We start from the raw sequence: 16,181 nt of genomic DNA, 5'->3' as shown, positions 1-16,181 counted from the left end.
CATCTGGCATGCCTTTAGACATCCACATGGAAGCAACAATTCAGAAGCCCAGTTCAATTGCCATTTCAGATGCTCTGCAGTGTATAGACATCTTGACAGGTTTGGAACAGGACCTTACTAAGTGGGTGAAACGTGCCCTTCCTGAATATGGAGGCCAGAACGCTTAAGTTGTCAAGATTGACTCTAGGTACATGTATGTAGACAACATGAGTGAGCTGAGGTTTCTTCAGCTTGACATGAATACTCCTCTTCAACTTTGACTTGCGTAGATCCGATCCGATCCGATCCGATCCGATCCGATCCTATCCTATCCTATCCTATCCTATCCTATCCTATCCTATCCTATCCCTTTCAGAAATCCTTTAGGATAGGATAGTAATAAATAATTATGTTTTGCTTTTTTAAATTCGTGACCATATGTCCATGAGTAGTGTAGTTAGTGTGACTTGAACTGTCTAGTTTTCTGTGAGAATATTGTTCTTAACAGTGCAACATTTTTCATGAACTCCAGAGCATTCCCTGTTAATGTCATTTGTTATCTTTTGAACTGTCAGTTCTTGAAAATTCTGCTCACTTGATAGAATTCTTTTTATGAAAGATTAATTATCTAAACAAAAGGAACATTTTTTTCATATTATTTGTTAGTTAATATTATCTGCATTTAATTACCTTCTATTAACTATTACAGTCCTCTTTACAAACCGGATTAAATCAAAGAACTGGCCTCTCCTACAGCATGAGCATTTCTAGTTTGGCTGAATTCCCCTGTGTTTAAAATTACATTTCTTTTGTTCTTGTATGAATGACTTGTATTTGGTTGTAAACAGCCTTGCAACAATGTAACAAGTGTACTAGCAGATTATATTAGAATTTTATAATCAGTGGAAATGACAGTAGAAATGTTAAAGCTATCACTTTGCAATAGTGAATTCCCAGTCAGTTCAGATAAGTTGCTGATACATCTAAATCACTGCTCTTTCATGAGCTCTCACAAGCCCTCTAATAAAAGTTATAAGCACGTTCAAATTACATTTGAAGAGGTGGACTAATATAGGCTGTAGGTAAGCTTACTACCCAGTACAAGAGAGACATGGACATACTGGATGGGGTGCAGCAAAAGGCCATGGAGATAATTAACAGATAGGAGCATCTGTCATATGAGGAGAGGTTGAAAGAGCTGCAGTTGTTTAGCCTGGAGAAAGGAAGGCTCAGGGTGGTCTTATCAATGTGTGTAAACTACCCGATGGGGTGAAGTCAGGCTCTGCTCTGTGATGGGACAGGAGGCAGTGGGCACAAACTGAAGTGTAATGAATTCCATTTAAAAATCAGAAAAATGTTCTGTACTATGATGGTGGTCAAATGCTGTTACATGTTGCCCAGGGAAGAGGTGGACTCTCTGACCTTGGAGATACTTAAGACCTGACTGGACATAGTCATGGGCAACCTGCTTCAGTTGACACTGCTCTTATTGGTGCAGGGTGGGGGTGTTGTTGGTTAGATTGGACTACAGGATATATAGAGGACCCCTCTGTCCTCAACAATTCTTTGATTTGCTCCAGATAAGTTAACTCTGCATACAACTCTGCGTAACAGAATGAAATTCTGTAATGAATTACTTGGATTTTGTATTTTGCTGCTCTTCAGTTGATTGAATTCTTTACTGAAGAAGGCAGTCCAAAACTATTTCTATTCATTAAGTGGCATAGTGCTGTTATTTCTCCAACATCCCTAAGATTAGGTTTATCATTTCATTTTCTTTTTTCGTTTCTTCTCTCTTTTTTTTTTTAACTTTTTCTTGAAAGCATGTTATTGACTCATTCAGTTCATTGTCCAGTTTAATATCCTAGTACTTCTCTACAGAACTGTTTAATCAGGTACTGTCCATCTTCTTCCCAAGTATCACTTATTTTTTGGTCAAAATTGTCAAACTGGAGAAATAAACATGATAGAATTTGTAAAGGACAGACATAAAACAATTCTTTTAATTAGCCAGTATTAGGTATGATAATAATAATCGAAAGTGTCATATTATGTATTGCTTTTATTGAAATGCATTGTATTTGAGCAGGGGGTTGGACTGGATGACATTCAGAGGTCCCTTCCAACCTCAACCATTCTGTGATTCTGTATTTATTTCTCCAGTATGTGAATGGAATTTGAACTTCTAGTCTTGTTGTCTAAACCATTTGTAACTGTTTTGACTGGTCAAGTCAGCAGAGTATGGCAGATGTGCTAGGATGGATCCTGTGTTTATCCTTGCTGAGGGGTATTCACCAGGTGTGTCCCATTGTTTTCTGAATATCTGTATATATTCTTTATATCTCATGGGTGAATCTCCTCCCTTTTCCCCCTAGTTAACTTGGGAATGAATATCTTTTATATGTCTTCCTGTAGTGTGAACTATATAAATAAATTTCTGTAATATCGCTTTAATCATTATTTGATTTGTAGTAAGATTTTTATTTCTTCCTGTTTATTTCCTCAGTGTCTTGTAAAGTTTAGAAGATTGACCATTGTTTTCTTTGTTCTTCTTCCAGCAATTGTACTTCTTATCTCAGAGCCTTTTCCCAGTTTTGGGGTATTTGTCCATGTCACTGCACATGTATAGATGGAGTTATGATGACACCTCCCTGCTGATTCTTGTTTGAAACCACTCTCCTGGGCAATTTTTTTTTTTTTCCAAAACGGACCTACCTTTGCTCAGTTGTCCTCTGTGGCAGAACACCACCTTGTGGAAAAGGAAAGCAGAGCTTTATCTTGGTTAGAAAGACTGAAAAGAACCAAACCTCCAGATTAGTCACCCTTATTTTTGGGTCGTTTTAGTTTTGATCAGCTCTGGATGATATCTGCCAATGCTATTAATTGCCATATAGATGAGCTGTGTGGAATGAAAGTCAGAAGGCTGAACGAACCTCAGCGCCTTTACTAGAAGTTCTGAAGCAGTTACAGGGCTTAAAAAAGTGTGTTTATTTAATTTGATTACATTTATGGTTATGTAAAGAAGATTATACTGCTCTAATTAAGGGTTACTAGGACTTCTATTTATAACTCAGGGAAAATGTTTCCATACAGAAATTTGGCATACAGTGTCTCAAGCTGAATAGTATGGCTTTCCTTTTTCTATTTCTTCCCCCCCCCCCACTTTTTTTTTAAGACTCTTTGGCTGCATTTTGTTTTGAGGGAGGCATTTTTTGTGGTTTTATATGCTTTTTGTTCTCCCTTGGCAAGTCTAGATACATGGAAAAAACAAATTTTCCAGGCTCTTAGTCTTTTATGTCAACTATTTCCTTTTTGATATTTCAAACATTGTACTTTGGTAGTCATTACTTTTTAACAGAGCCAGTATATAATTCAATGAACAGTCACCTCTAAGTATCTGCCATAACTACTTTTTATACTTCATTACATGAGAATACTTCATTTAATATAATTAAGTATTATATTTCTAAAACCAAACTGGTTTGCCTGACATGTTTGGTGTTTAACATAAATACTTGTATATTTCTGTAGGGTTCACCTTTTTTTTTGGATTCTCTTCATATACAAAAACTATTTAATGCCTTACTTGAATGTATCAAAGTTTTCTGTCTCCTTGTTGGTTCTGAAAATCCTTCCCTTCTACCCGTGGGAATGGTGCACATTTAAAGCCCTCCAGTTAGAGTTAGGGGGACTCAGTGCCTCAATTCAGGAAGCTCAAGTCCTGGTTAAGGTCTAATGCCATTCAGATAGTAAACCCGAAGTGTTTAAACTCTGAATAAGCTCTTAAAGACTTCAGTCTGTTCTGTGGATTTGATGTTTGCCTTGTGAATGCAGATGGCATTGAGCCTGGCACAGAAAGTGACTGGTGGCTCCTGTCACTTCTTCAGCTGCATTTTAAGTTACGTCCAAACATTCTGTGACACTGATCAGAAGACTTAGCAAGAAAGTGGGGAGTCTCCTTTCCTGAGACCATTGCCAAGTGTGTAACTCCATCTTCTTGGAAGAATGTCCTAAAGGCTTGGTTACTGAGTACTCACAGGACAGCTGAGACAAAGGTGAAGAGGTACTCCTTTCCTCCTCTGATTCAGCTTTGGCTACAGAGTGTGAAAAATGCTAGAGTCACTTAGCAGAAGATGGAACATGTAGTCATTTAGTCCCTGATTTATTTCTGAGTTTTATTCAATGATTATGTACTGTAAAATGCATAAATATGACACAGGGGACTGAATCTAAGTATTTGCATCCCTTTTACTTGCTTGTTATCTGAGCTTCAACAATACAACACAAAAGAAATTAATTCGTTAAGCAGGGGAGAAGGATGATGGGAGGAGGAATTGTGAGATGAGTAAGAAGCTGGCTGATGAGGAAATAAGCGAGAATATTGAAAGCAGATTTATCAGACCAAAGGGACATTGCTGGTGGAAATCCTCAGGTCTTTTTTTGTAAAGGTTTTCTTCAATAACACCAAACCAAATTTATTGAAATAATACATCCTTCTGTTAAAATAAGGCGATCACGTTAGTCCAAATGTTCTGATTGTGAAATATCAGGGTGGTAAGATCTACTGATGACAGAAAGATGGGAGACATTGTCAGTACTGTACTGGATGCCACACAGGAGGAAACGAGTGACCTTGAAAAAAGGAACAGTAGAGTACAGTAGATTAAATCAGATTAAATTGAATGCAAAACAAGGCTTTTCTGGATGAAGAGCCAAGATGTTTACTCCAAGCCATTAATTCATCAGCTTGAAGAGTGTAAGGGTCTGTCTGTAGTGCTGTCTTGAATTTGCATTATGTGGCTGGCCCTGATGAGAATCATCTTGTACACTGTTGTCAGTGTCATGGTCACCAACAGTGAATTTTAGTTGGGACTGACTAGTGTGCAGGAAGGCTACAGAGAAAGTCAGGGGATAAGAGCCCATGGCTGGAAGAGATTAAATGTGTGTAATATCACAGATGGAAAATAAAAATCAATACTTGAATGCCTTTCTGCAATGCCCATTCACACCGTTCTCTGTGAAATCCAAGGACTGCAGATCTCCCGTTAAGTGGCCACGTGAAAGGCTACGACACTTGATACAGCTGAATGTACTGTTCTGGGAAGGCAGGTACAGCTCTTCAATTTCAACAAAGTTTTACCACAGTAGGAACTGAATAGGATTTACAGGAATCGAACACTTTTGCCACCGAAGTTTTATGGATATTTTTCATGCTCTAAATTAAGCTTTGGTTATCATAATCTATTTTAGCTCCTTTTTTTTTTTTTTTTCCCTTTTCCCAGTCACAGCTTTATTCATAGCAAGGCTGTGGCATTTGTCTTGTAACAAGAAGGATCTGATAATCATGAAATAACCCAGATTTATGCCCGTAGTGCTGAAGCTGTGCCATATTTGTGAAAATAACTTGGGAAAAAAAAAAAAAGAGAAACAATATGCAGCAGATGTGAAGGTTTTACCTTCACATTTTAGTAGGTTTATACTGTCAGCGAGTGTGGGCTTAGCACAGCCTGACAAAGTTTTAACTTACCAGATGTTCCACGTGATCAAATAGATACTATGCAGCTGTTTCCCATTCTTTTTACTGCACTCAGATAAATATACAGTAAATGCTCTGAAATACGTTTATTGTCTTTTGGCCAGTATTTTGTCTGTTACTGTAGAGAGCTTCCTTTAATGCACGGGCACTGAGAACACAGGGAAAAAACAAGGTGCTCTAGAAGTTTGGTGCACATGGCTCACTTTCCATTGCTGTGAGAAGAAATTAGCAGCCACTTGGTAGAAACTACACTGGTGATACTAATAAGGAAGGGATAAAAAACATGTTTTAAAAGTTGTGAGATTAGCGGTCATATTTACGCGTGGCAGAAGCGACTTCTGCAGGCCGTGCCTGGTCTCTGTGCAAGCTCTGACTGCTGCATGCAGGAGTTATCCCCTGGAGCTGACAGTTTCATGGCTCCAGTGGTCTTTAGCTGCCAGGGGAGGTAAAGGTTGTAGAGGGAGCAGCAGTCCTGCAAGTAGCTAGCACTAATCCTATCAAGGGCTTTAACACTGGAATAAAGACGCTGGGTTGGATTTTGTATTCGGTGCAAAATAGAAAACAGGGCACCTCCAGAGCTCCTGATGGGGCTGCCTGCGTTCTTCATCCTGCCTGCTCACCCGGGAGCTGGCTCTGTGGCCAAAGTTGGCCATCGGATTTGTTTTTAAAGATGCACAGCTTTTGGGGGTCAACCTAAGCAACTGTTCTGAACTGTTGCAGGTCCTACAGGCCCAGGTTACGTTAACTACCACACCTGTCAATTTGATTGAATAACAGAGCAGCTAAATAATAAAAAAGGAAGTTTCATTTCCCTTCACCTGCTTTTTTGATCTCGTTTCTCATTCCTCCCCCTCCAACTCCCCATGCTCTCCTTAGCCCTTTGACCTTACTGCTGCCTTCTTTCTCTCCTTTCACCATCAGCCTCCTGCCTTTTCAGATCTGCTCTTAACCCTGGAAAATTTTTCTTGTCTACCAGGGGCCTTCCTTGTTCTCCTTTAAATCTTTCTTTAAAACCTTCATCTTCTAGTGGAGGAATTACTTTCATCTTTCATTAATAATCTCTTCAACATTTCTTGTCTTCTCTGCCCTGTTCCTTTCAGATTTATAGCCTAGTCTTGCAAATTTTTACACAGAAGTAACTGTTCAGTTAAATTGAGAACATTCAGGTAGAAGCTTGGAGGATGGGATCGTTTGTTTGGAAGCTTTTTGAAATGGGAATATTTCTCACTCTGTAAAACACGGTGTTCATTTATGGTTTTATGTACATTTTTATAATAAACATTTGTAGCCTCTGAGGAGCAGTGGAACGTATGTGCAGATAACTTCTGCTTTATATTCCCTAATTCAAGGTGTAGAATATATTCTCACAGAGTTTGAAAGGCAGTGAGCAAACGTACTGTTGACAGTATGACTTTATACCCTGAATAATATAAGAACCATGGAAGAGGACAAGTACAAGCTGTGCCTTTTATTTTAGAGATCTTCATTGTTTAGTGCTTCAGTATCGATTTGTGTTTTAGGAATCCCAAACATCTGGACTGCCTGAGTACATAAAGATTGTAGAAGTTGGGCCAAGGGACGGATTACAAAATGAAAAGGTAATTTTTCTCTTTTTTTTTGTGTGTGTGTTTTGACATGGATATCAGTGTCATTTTCATTGTGTAAAATGCGTACATCCTGCTAATCACCATTTTTTCCGTTTTGTACAGTAAGTATATTTGTATATATTAATAACTGTCTTGCATGTTAGAATAAGACTATATTATTACTGTTTAGCCAGATGTTAAATCATATCACTTCTTGCTATACTTGGTTAACTAGCCTTTCTGTTACTCAGCCACCATTTTTTATCTGGAATTTGTTTTGTCAACTAATTGCATTATGTCATGACATAATTAGTAAGCACCACAAAACACTAGCTAGCTATTTTTTAATATGTGTTCGTGCTACATATGATACTGTAGTAGGAATAGTACAATAGATTTTGTCATATTTCCAGGTGAAATAACATGGAAAGGAGAAAAAATCACTCTTTTGATATTATTTGCCTGAAGGGGGATAGGGAAGCATGGAAGAAGATTGAAAGAGACTGTGTAAAATATAGTACGTGTCAAAACAATCATCTCTTTCTGCAAACGGGAGGTTAAGCTTATACATGTTGATACTGATATTAAAGGTGTTAGTAGAGTTAATGGTATTACCAGAATAGGAGAATTACTCTGTCTCAGCCTTGGAGCTTTTTTTTATCCTATTTTTCTGTGATTGGACTATTCTGTATTAGTTTCCTTTGTCACTTCTTCGCTAGGCTGATCTTTGGTTACTAACAATTAGGACAAATCTATAAACAGTTACACAGTAGTGTTCCCTTATTCTTTTGTAGTGGACAAAGAAATGGAGTAGGATGCTTCCTAGTGCTTTCCCTGTATTGTAGCTTCCTACTCTCAATAAACAGTACAGTTATGGTATAATGTACCAGTATAGTTCATGATTTTAAAACACATGTATTGATTATGTACTTATGACTTACAAAATTTCTTACTGCATGAAATACTTTAATATAGTATGTTTTCATGTTCACAGGTGATAGTCCCAACTGATATCAAAATTGAGTTAATCAACCGGCTTTCCAAAACAGGCCTTTCTGCAATAGAAGTGACCAGTTTCGTTTCATCCAAATGGGTGCCTCAGGTATGTAAAATCATCACCATTTCTACTTCAATTTACATGTCATTCCATGCAGTGGAGTTTTCCAGTAGTGTAGTCTGTATAAATATAGAAGACAATGGAACAGGAGTAAATTATTATTATTCTTATTATTTTTGTAAAATCAGATGCTGTAGTCAGGTGCTGTTTACACAATTTTCAAGTTTTGTGGTTTTATTTAGGTCCACTGAAGTTGGGCTAATTATTAAAAAGTAGTCCCAATGCATATGCATACTATATATACTAGGACTATACATACCTTTATCTGTCTGTCCCACTAATTGTATTCCAGTGAAAAACATCAAGCTGGAAGAGTTTTCATTATATTCACTTGCGTCCATTGAAGGGCTTGTTGGAACACAAAGGTTTGTAGCTTCTAATTATAAGGTGCTCTGCCAGCTAATGTTATCCATAGCCATGAATTGCTTGCCTTGGAAGGGGGGGTTACCTGTGGTGAGTGCAGACACAGTCGGTGTCAACAATTGAAGAAAATGACTGGAGCGCTGCAGTGGATGGCTACAAACTCTTCAGAAGGAGTAGGCTAGGAAGGAGAGGTGGTGGGGTAATCCTGTATGTTAGGGAGTGTTTGGATTGTCTTGAGACTGATAATGGTGATAACAGGGTTGAATGTTTTTTTTTAGAGGAGGTTGCAGTGAGGCGGGCATTGGTCTTAAGGCATATGGCCTTAAGTTGTGCCAGGGGAGGTTTAGTCTGGATAATGGGAAAAATTTCTTCACTGAAAGGGTCGTGAAACATTGGAACCAGATTGCCCAGGGAAGCGGTTGGGTCACAATTCCTGGAGGTATTTAAAAGACGTGTAGATGTGGTGCTTAGTGACATGGTTTAGTGGTAGACTTGGCAGTCTGTGGTTAATGATTGTACTTGATGATCTTGGAGGTATTTTGCAACCTAGGTGATTCTGTGATAACAAGGTACATGGCCAGGCATGGTCTTGGCTGCTCTGCAGCTGCACTGTTTCTCAGTCAGGGAGGAAGCATTAGAGTCTCAGCTTAAAAGTTGCTGCTGAGTGAAAAGGCAGTGTAGGCCACGTCAAGACTTCTTAACAGGGCTGTTCTTGGGAGCCTGTGCAAAGCCTTATTCCAGCTTTTTCTTGCTTCTAGCTTTCTTCTTCTGCCTTTCTGCTTTCTTTCCAAATCTGAAATCTTAGACGTTGTCGTCACTCTCCAAAGATAAAAAAAATTTCAGGTGATTTCCGATTTCTTCAGTGCAGCACTAGGGCAGGAACTTGTGTGTGTTGTTTGCAAGAAACAGCAATAAGTGGGGAATGGGATAAGGATGGGTCAGGCCTCACCTGGAGTACTGTGTCCAGTTCTGGGCTCCCCGGTACAAAAAAGACAGGGAACTCCTGGAAAGAGTCCAGCGGAGGGCCACAAAGACGGTACAGGGCCTGGAGCATCTTCCCTATGAGGAAGGGCTGCGAGACCTGGGTCTGTTCACCTGGAGAAGAGAAGACTGAGAGGGGATCTTATCAATGTGTATAAATACCTGAGGTGTGGGAGACAGAGGGATTTGGCCAACCTCTTTTCGGTGGTTTGTGGGGATAGGACAAGGGGCAATGGCCACAAGATAGAGCACAGGAAGTTCAGCACCAACATGCAAAAGAACTTCTTCACGGTGAGGGTGATGGAGCACTGGAATAGGCTGCCTAGGGAGGTTGTGGAGTCTCCTTCTCTGGAGATATTCAAGGCATGTCTGGACGCCTACCTGGGCAGCCTGCTCTAAGGAGCCTGCTTTGGCAGGGGGCTTGGACCTGATGATCTTTCGAGGTCCCTTCCAACCCCTTCGATTCTGTGATTCTGTGATTCTGTGATAATTGGGTCACAGGATGCTGAGTGGGGCTAAGAGGTGTGGGAACAATGGATTGACACCATGAGTAAAGAGCAACTGGGTTATAGGATTCTGAGCTACTTTAAAGTGAGTTGCTTCATCACTTATGTAGTGATAAAGATTTGAGAATATGAAGGCAAGTTACAGAGTGACAAATTCAAGTATCCATATGAAGAGCAGTGCAGCTGATCTCTGGGGAACATTCATGGTAGAGGGGACTTCTTGTGGAAGCAACTCCAATTCAGAGATGTACAATCAAGTGAAGAAAATCCAGGTACGCAGAGCTTGTACAAATGGAGGAAACTTCTCAGAAATGCTCCCTAGCACCAAATCAAGGCAGCAGACTCCACTGAGTCTGAAACTAAAATCCCACTGTATGCACAGGAACAGTTGAGTATTTGTATGTTTAGTAAGGACTGTGCAAGTTGTTTACAAAGTAAAACTCAAAAGTAATTAGTATGAGAAAATATTTTTTTTAAAACAATTTTGTTTGCACATCTTCTGTCAAAATGTATAAAAAAGTTTGTCCGGTTTAAGCTGAGAATGCATCCTGGAACTGAACTGTGTTCCAGGCTTTCCTCTGGGAAAAACATGGTATGATCATACTTTTTCCTATCATGAGGTAGCAGAGTGAACTGACTGTATAGCACATACTGATTAATTTTAATGTTCCTAGGATCACTAGAGAAGGGCCCAAAGGAAGGATAATATGAAAGAGGAAGAGGACACTGACAAAGCAGAATTTTTTTGGTGACAACATAGGAACAATATGCATTCAGACTGTGTTGATTAAAAGTGTATATGCTAGGTTTTTCCAAGTGTCATCAAACTTCGGTGGTTACAACAGAGAATAATAAAGACTTTTTGAATATAAGAAGAAAAAGAAGAAAAAGTAAAACAAAGGTGTGTTTCTTCCTTTCATGTTTAATTATTTCCTTTTCCTATGGGCCATTAAGAATACCAAATTTAGAACAAGTTTGTCAGTTTTAGGAAAAATGAACAATCCCTTCTTATCTTAAATTCATGTCTGAATATTTTATTTTAGTGGCTTTATTTGGGTTTAAATTGTTTTTTTATTTAAAAGATAAGATTGTGTTGCTCTGATAGGAAGTGCAGTCCTGACTTTGTCTTTTCTTTGCTCCTTTTTTTTTTATTTTCATAGGTCATGGGAATAGAATTCATGGTTATGTTTAGATCACTCATTCATTTATTTCTTTTTTTAGTATTTTAAAGCTCTTTTATGGTTTCCCATCCACTGTTTTTTTTGGCAGTGATTTTATTGCTGAAAAAAGCTAAAAGAAAAAGTTCCACAGTAGCAAGATGCCATATAAAACAGGATCCCACACCTATAACCTAAATGGCCAAAAATTATAAATAGCTTAGAAAGCTTATTTTTAAAGAAATTTGGAAAAGAAATAATTTATTACAATTTAAAATCTTCTAACATGCCATATATGTTAAAATGGGATTTTACCTACAGGAAAAGTAGTAATGGGACAAATGTAGTACATAAAATATTACTTGGACCTGGCAGCTTCATACTGTTTGAAACTGTGTCATTTTGGATTTCTAGTATATTTTAAGTCAGGCTATAATTTTAAAGTATGGAATTAGTTCCAACATTTGCTATTTAATTAATCATTTAGTTTTAAACATTCTCCCTTGCCCTGAGAAATTTTACTAAATTAAGGAATGAAACATTGTTCTTAAACCAACAAGGCAACACAGAAAGTCTTTTGTGTGTTTATCAGATATGTTAGATGATCATGCTGGTTTAGTTTACATTAGAAGCAATTACTAAAAGTTGCATTATACCATCACTTGATTCCTAATGGAAAATAAGGTGTACCTGGCTATAAGACACATTTCATACCATGTATCCCCTTTATAGATGCATGGTGGGCTTGCATTGGAGGGGACATGCATGCATTTTTCTGGCATTTTTAGTTCATCCATATTCATAAGAGAAAACCAATGACATGAAGATTCTAGGTTGATGGTAGTACTGGCACTTAATAATCTGCTATAATTTAATAGAATGTGCTTAGAATTGTCATACTGCAAAACTATCAATATCTTATCCATTCCAAATTACATGTTACAAAAGCTTTGTAGTTCATCTATTTTTTCATACAGTATTCCTAAACTGACTTTTCATGAGTGTGAAAAGAATAAGAAATCCAATTCAATATCAGAATAAGTATTGTTTGCTTGGAAAATTTTCATATATGAGAGATGATTTAAACAATATTTAAAACACACTATTGAGATTAATTTTGTAAAACTCAAAATCTGTAAGACATGAAATACAAAGGATATGCGTTATTTTATCTTTATTGTTTTCATAGACAACATTAAAAATAAACTTTATTTTCTTCCACTTCTTTCAAAAAATAAATTGTCTAAATAATCTACAGTTTATTACATGAATAAGTCATTGATTCATCTTCTTGATTACTACAGGGAGCTATATTGAATCTTGAGTGAGAAAAGCTTGAGTATATCTTACAAAGGTAGAATTTCTCTAGTGAGGGGAGGCTAAGGAAAACAAATGCTTCAGTAAGTATTGTTCTTTGACCTTGTTGTAATAAACAGTATGTTCTTCTTTTAAAAGAAAATCCTAAGTATATTAAAATGTTGCACTATGCAGAGTTCTGTATTTTGCTTTATTGTTTTATGAATAGACTTATGATTAGTCTTTTCAAATATTCTGGTTACAGTGTTGCATAGGTTCAATTACAGGTAAGACTGAAGTCACATTAGTAAGAGTTCTGAGAATTCAGAATGTGGACAGTTTCAAAATTTAGTTATTCTGTTAGTTCCACCTATGGAATCCATTAAGGTAGTTTTAAAGTTACAATAACAATTGATGATTAATATGAAAAAAAGTTTTTCAGTGTATGATGCAATTTATGTTGTTACAGATACACACAAGAAGAACATTTTGATAATTTTAGTTCCAATTCTGTATTCACGTAGAATTTGAATGCTTGCAGCTCAAGTATTCAAAAGTTAAGAAATGCGAGAAAGGGCACTTGTACAACCTCAATTTAATCCCTTTGCTGTTATCCTTTCTGTATGAACTGTATACCTAATCTAGACAATAGCACTAAGTGATTTTTTGCTTAGATACATAAAATCAAAAAATAATTGCCAATCAATACCGTTTTTTCTATGTTTTAGATGGCAGATCATAAAGAAGTAATGAGAGGCATTGAGCGACATCCTGGAGTCCGATATCCTGTTCTCACGCCTAACCTTCAAGGTTTTCATTCTGCTGTAAGTGCATTTGTAAAAGATGTCCACAATTACCTCCTTCCTGTTTTCCTGTTTTCCTTCGCTTCCAGCTCAGTACCATAAACTAGCTATTTATCATGTACCCTATCCTGTTAGAGCTAAACTATGCTTTTTTTTTTTTTCTTTTAATGACAAACTCTGAGTCTTCATCGTGAAAAATGACTGAATTCACAGAGTGATGTTAAGTTCTATATATTCAAGCTTTAATGAAAGTATCATTCAATCAGTCTTTGGAAGTTCCTATAAATGATGATTGCATGTAAAGAGAAGGAGAATTCCTTTTACTTCTTTGACTTGTTGGCCCTGGAAAAGGTTCTAAAAAGTGTGTTTTCTTATTGGAAAGTGGTGAGTGAATTAAATGAAAATGGTTTATAGGAATGTATTAGATTTCTTAAATTTCGCATTTCATTTCAGTAGGGTTCAAAAATTGTTAATTGTTTCAGTTCATACTAGAAAATATTAAGAATGACAGGACTTGAAGTGTTTGGAGTTACAAAAATGGAACATTTCAGTCTTCATAAAACAATAATTTTTTTCTGTGTTTTCTGAAAATTTTTTTAGGCTTCTGTGATTTGCCTTGATATAGGACAAGCCATATTTGAAAGATGTATTTCTTGATGGACATTTGTGTATAGTCAGGTTCTATACTGCACATGCAATCTCTGTTAAAACATGCAATCTCCTGTACATAGGCGAGTCAACCATTGGTAGTCAGATTTATAGTGCCACAACTGTGTCTGCAGCGGTAGCTTGTATGAATTAAATTATATCTTTACATACTCTACTTAGAGATACAGTGAAGAGAAAAAAATAAAGAAATAGTTGCAGGTGATTCCTGAGTTCTTTCTTGCTGCTATGTTATTTTTTCCCTCTATTTGAAAGGGTTTTTGTTCCTGTAACAGTTGCTGAAGTTTGGAAGTTACCCCTCAGGAGCAGAAGGCAAAGGGAAAAAAGTGAGAAAAAATGAGCTAGAAAAAATGATTTTATTATTTTAATTTAATTTAATTTAATTTAATTTTATTTTATTTTATTTGTAGAAAAAGAGTAGTATTCTCACTGGAAAGTGAGAATTAATTAATTAGCTATTCTCTTAAGTTTAAATGTTTTCTCCAATCACTTGACTTTCATCATTCTGATTTACCTCGTGTTACTTGATTTACTGAGTACAAGCTCAGGCTAATTGCCCCTTCGGTGAAGCAAAAACATTGACACATTCTCTAGGCTGGTATTTGCTTAGAGACTTTTTCTCAGCGGACTCCAGATACACATTCTATGTATTGTCCCTATCAACTATGACACCAAGACCAGTGGAGCTCTGGATCCCACAGTTGACTGTATCAAGGAAATTCCTGTTGGTTACTGTTGCTGGTGTACGAACATGCAGGATACAGAGCCTGTCCTAAGTGTTAGAATGACTTCCTGGCATTCACTAGGAACAGGATTTTTTAGAGGATGGATATTTCAGGGATGTTATATGATCTTTTCTTTTTGCGAAAAATGAAATGTAAGTATCAATCATTGTTATTTTTGGAGTGTGTTCACATAATTTCCTACATTTCAATACCTACATTTATCACTTCAGAAATGTATGTGTATCCAATTGCTAAGAAGAGGAAGGAAATTTGCCACAGTGTAATGAACTCAAAGTTTAATTCAATTGGTTTGTATGCAGTAGATTAAAAATAATGTAATTAAACTATTATTTGAGATACAGATGAGACTTATAACGTACTTTAAAGTTCTAGAATGTCTTACAGAATTAAACAATCTAAACTTCTAATGCAGCGTTATGCTTTTGTTTTGTTGAAATGTATTTTTCAGATTGCAGCAGGAGCTACAGAAATCTCAGTATTTGGTGCAGCATCTGAATCTTTTAGCAAAATGAATATTAATTGTTCTATTGAAGAAAGCATAGAAAAATTTGAAGAAGTTGTTAAATCAGCAAGGAATATGAATATTCCAGTGCGTGGGTAAATATAAAGATTCTTAAGTAATACAGAGATATTGGAGTCACTGTTAAAGGGGTTATTTTTGTACCAGTAGAAAAAGATACTACCAAATTTTTACATCTTAATTTAATGAAATAACAGTCTTTATTGTGAAAATACTTTTTTAAAAAATACATATATTTATTTATTTTGTTCTATATCTTGTAAATCCTAATGACAACTAGTTTTTCTGGAAATTGAAAAAAATAACTGTATCTACATATCCATTTACTCTGCAAATTTTTATATTATCACAGGTGACAGAATAAAATTTGTTTTGTGTTGCTGAGAACTTATAACATTGTTTCCTGAACCTTAAAAAGTATCCTGCATGTAGAATAATAGTATTGATAATGTATCACTTAATACACTGTAGGATCAAGGTATAAAAATGATGGAAAAAATTTTTTCCTAAAGACAAAAAATTTCATGATGGTTATTCTGAAATCTACAGAAGCTGAAGTGTATGGAGTATCTAGTGCATGCAACTCTGAAATCTTCCAGTATTTATCTTTATCTAGAGTATTTTATTTTAAAGTTAAAATACTTAGGGGTACTGGCCCTTGGACAGTCTTTCTTTTTCATTTGCTTTTTCTGTTGTATTACACAGAGCTGCATATCTAAGATTATCGGTGAATATCCTCGTGGATACAGTAACGTTCATATAGTTTCAAGATGAAGCTCAACAGTGAGGTCCATTGAGGATTATTAGTCATACAAACTACATACAAACTCAGGCTAAGGAAGTACCTGGAGCTGAAAAGTGGTAGAGGTAGATACCTCACAGGCTTAGTGCTTGGAAACCTGTCGGGAATAAATACTGGGATTTC

The 16,181-nt window shown here is 36.6% G+C and overlaps 1 protein-coding gene across 1 annotated transcript in view; it reads left to right on the top strand.

The window, feature by feature from the left end:
* HMGCLL1 (3-hydroxymethyl-3-methylglutaryl-CoA lyase like 1) overlaps positions 1–16,181 on the top strand; it is an 81,080-nt gene that overhangs the window by 16,999 nt on the left and 47,900 nt on the right. Inside the window, exons 2-5 of the mRNA XM_035543021.1 lie at positions 7,036–7,113; positions 8,096–8,203; positions 13,250–13,345; positions 15,185–15,333. Of these exons, the coding sequence (XP_035398914.1) occupies positions 7,036–7,113; positions 8,096–8,203; positions 13,250–13,345; positions 15,185–15,333 (431 nt within the window). The remainder of the gene's footprint in view (positions 1–7,035; positions 7,114–8,095; positions 8,204–13,249; positions 13,346–15,184; positions 15,334–16,181) is intronic.

This window comes from Cygnus atratus, chromosome 3 (genome assembly GCF_013377495.2).
Source record: "Cygnus atratus isolate AKBS03 ecotype Queensland, Australia chromosome 3, CAtr_DNAZoo_HiC_assembly, whole genome shotgun sequence".
NCBI classification, from domain to species: Eukaryota; Metazoa; Chordata; class Aves; order Anseriformes; family Anatidae; genus Cygnus; species Cygnus atratus.
This window is presented reverse-complemented; position numbering and strand designations above follow the sequence as displayed.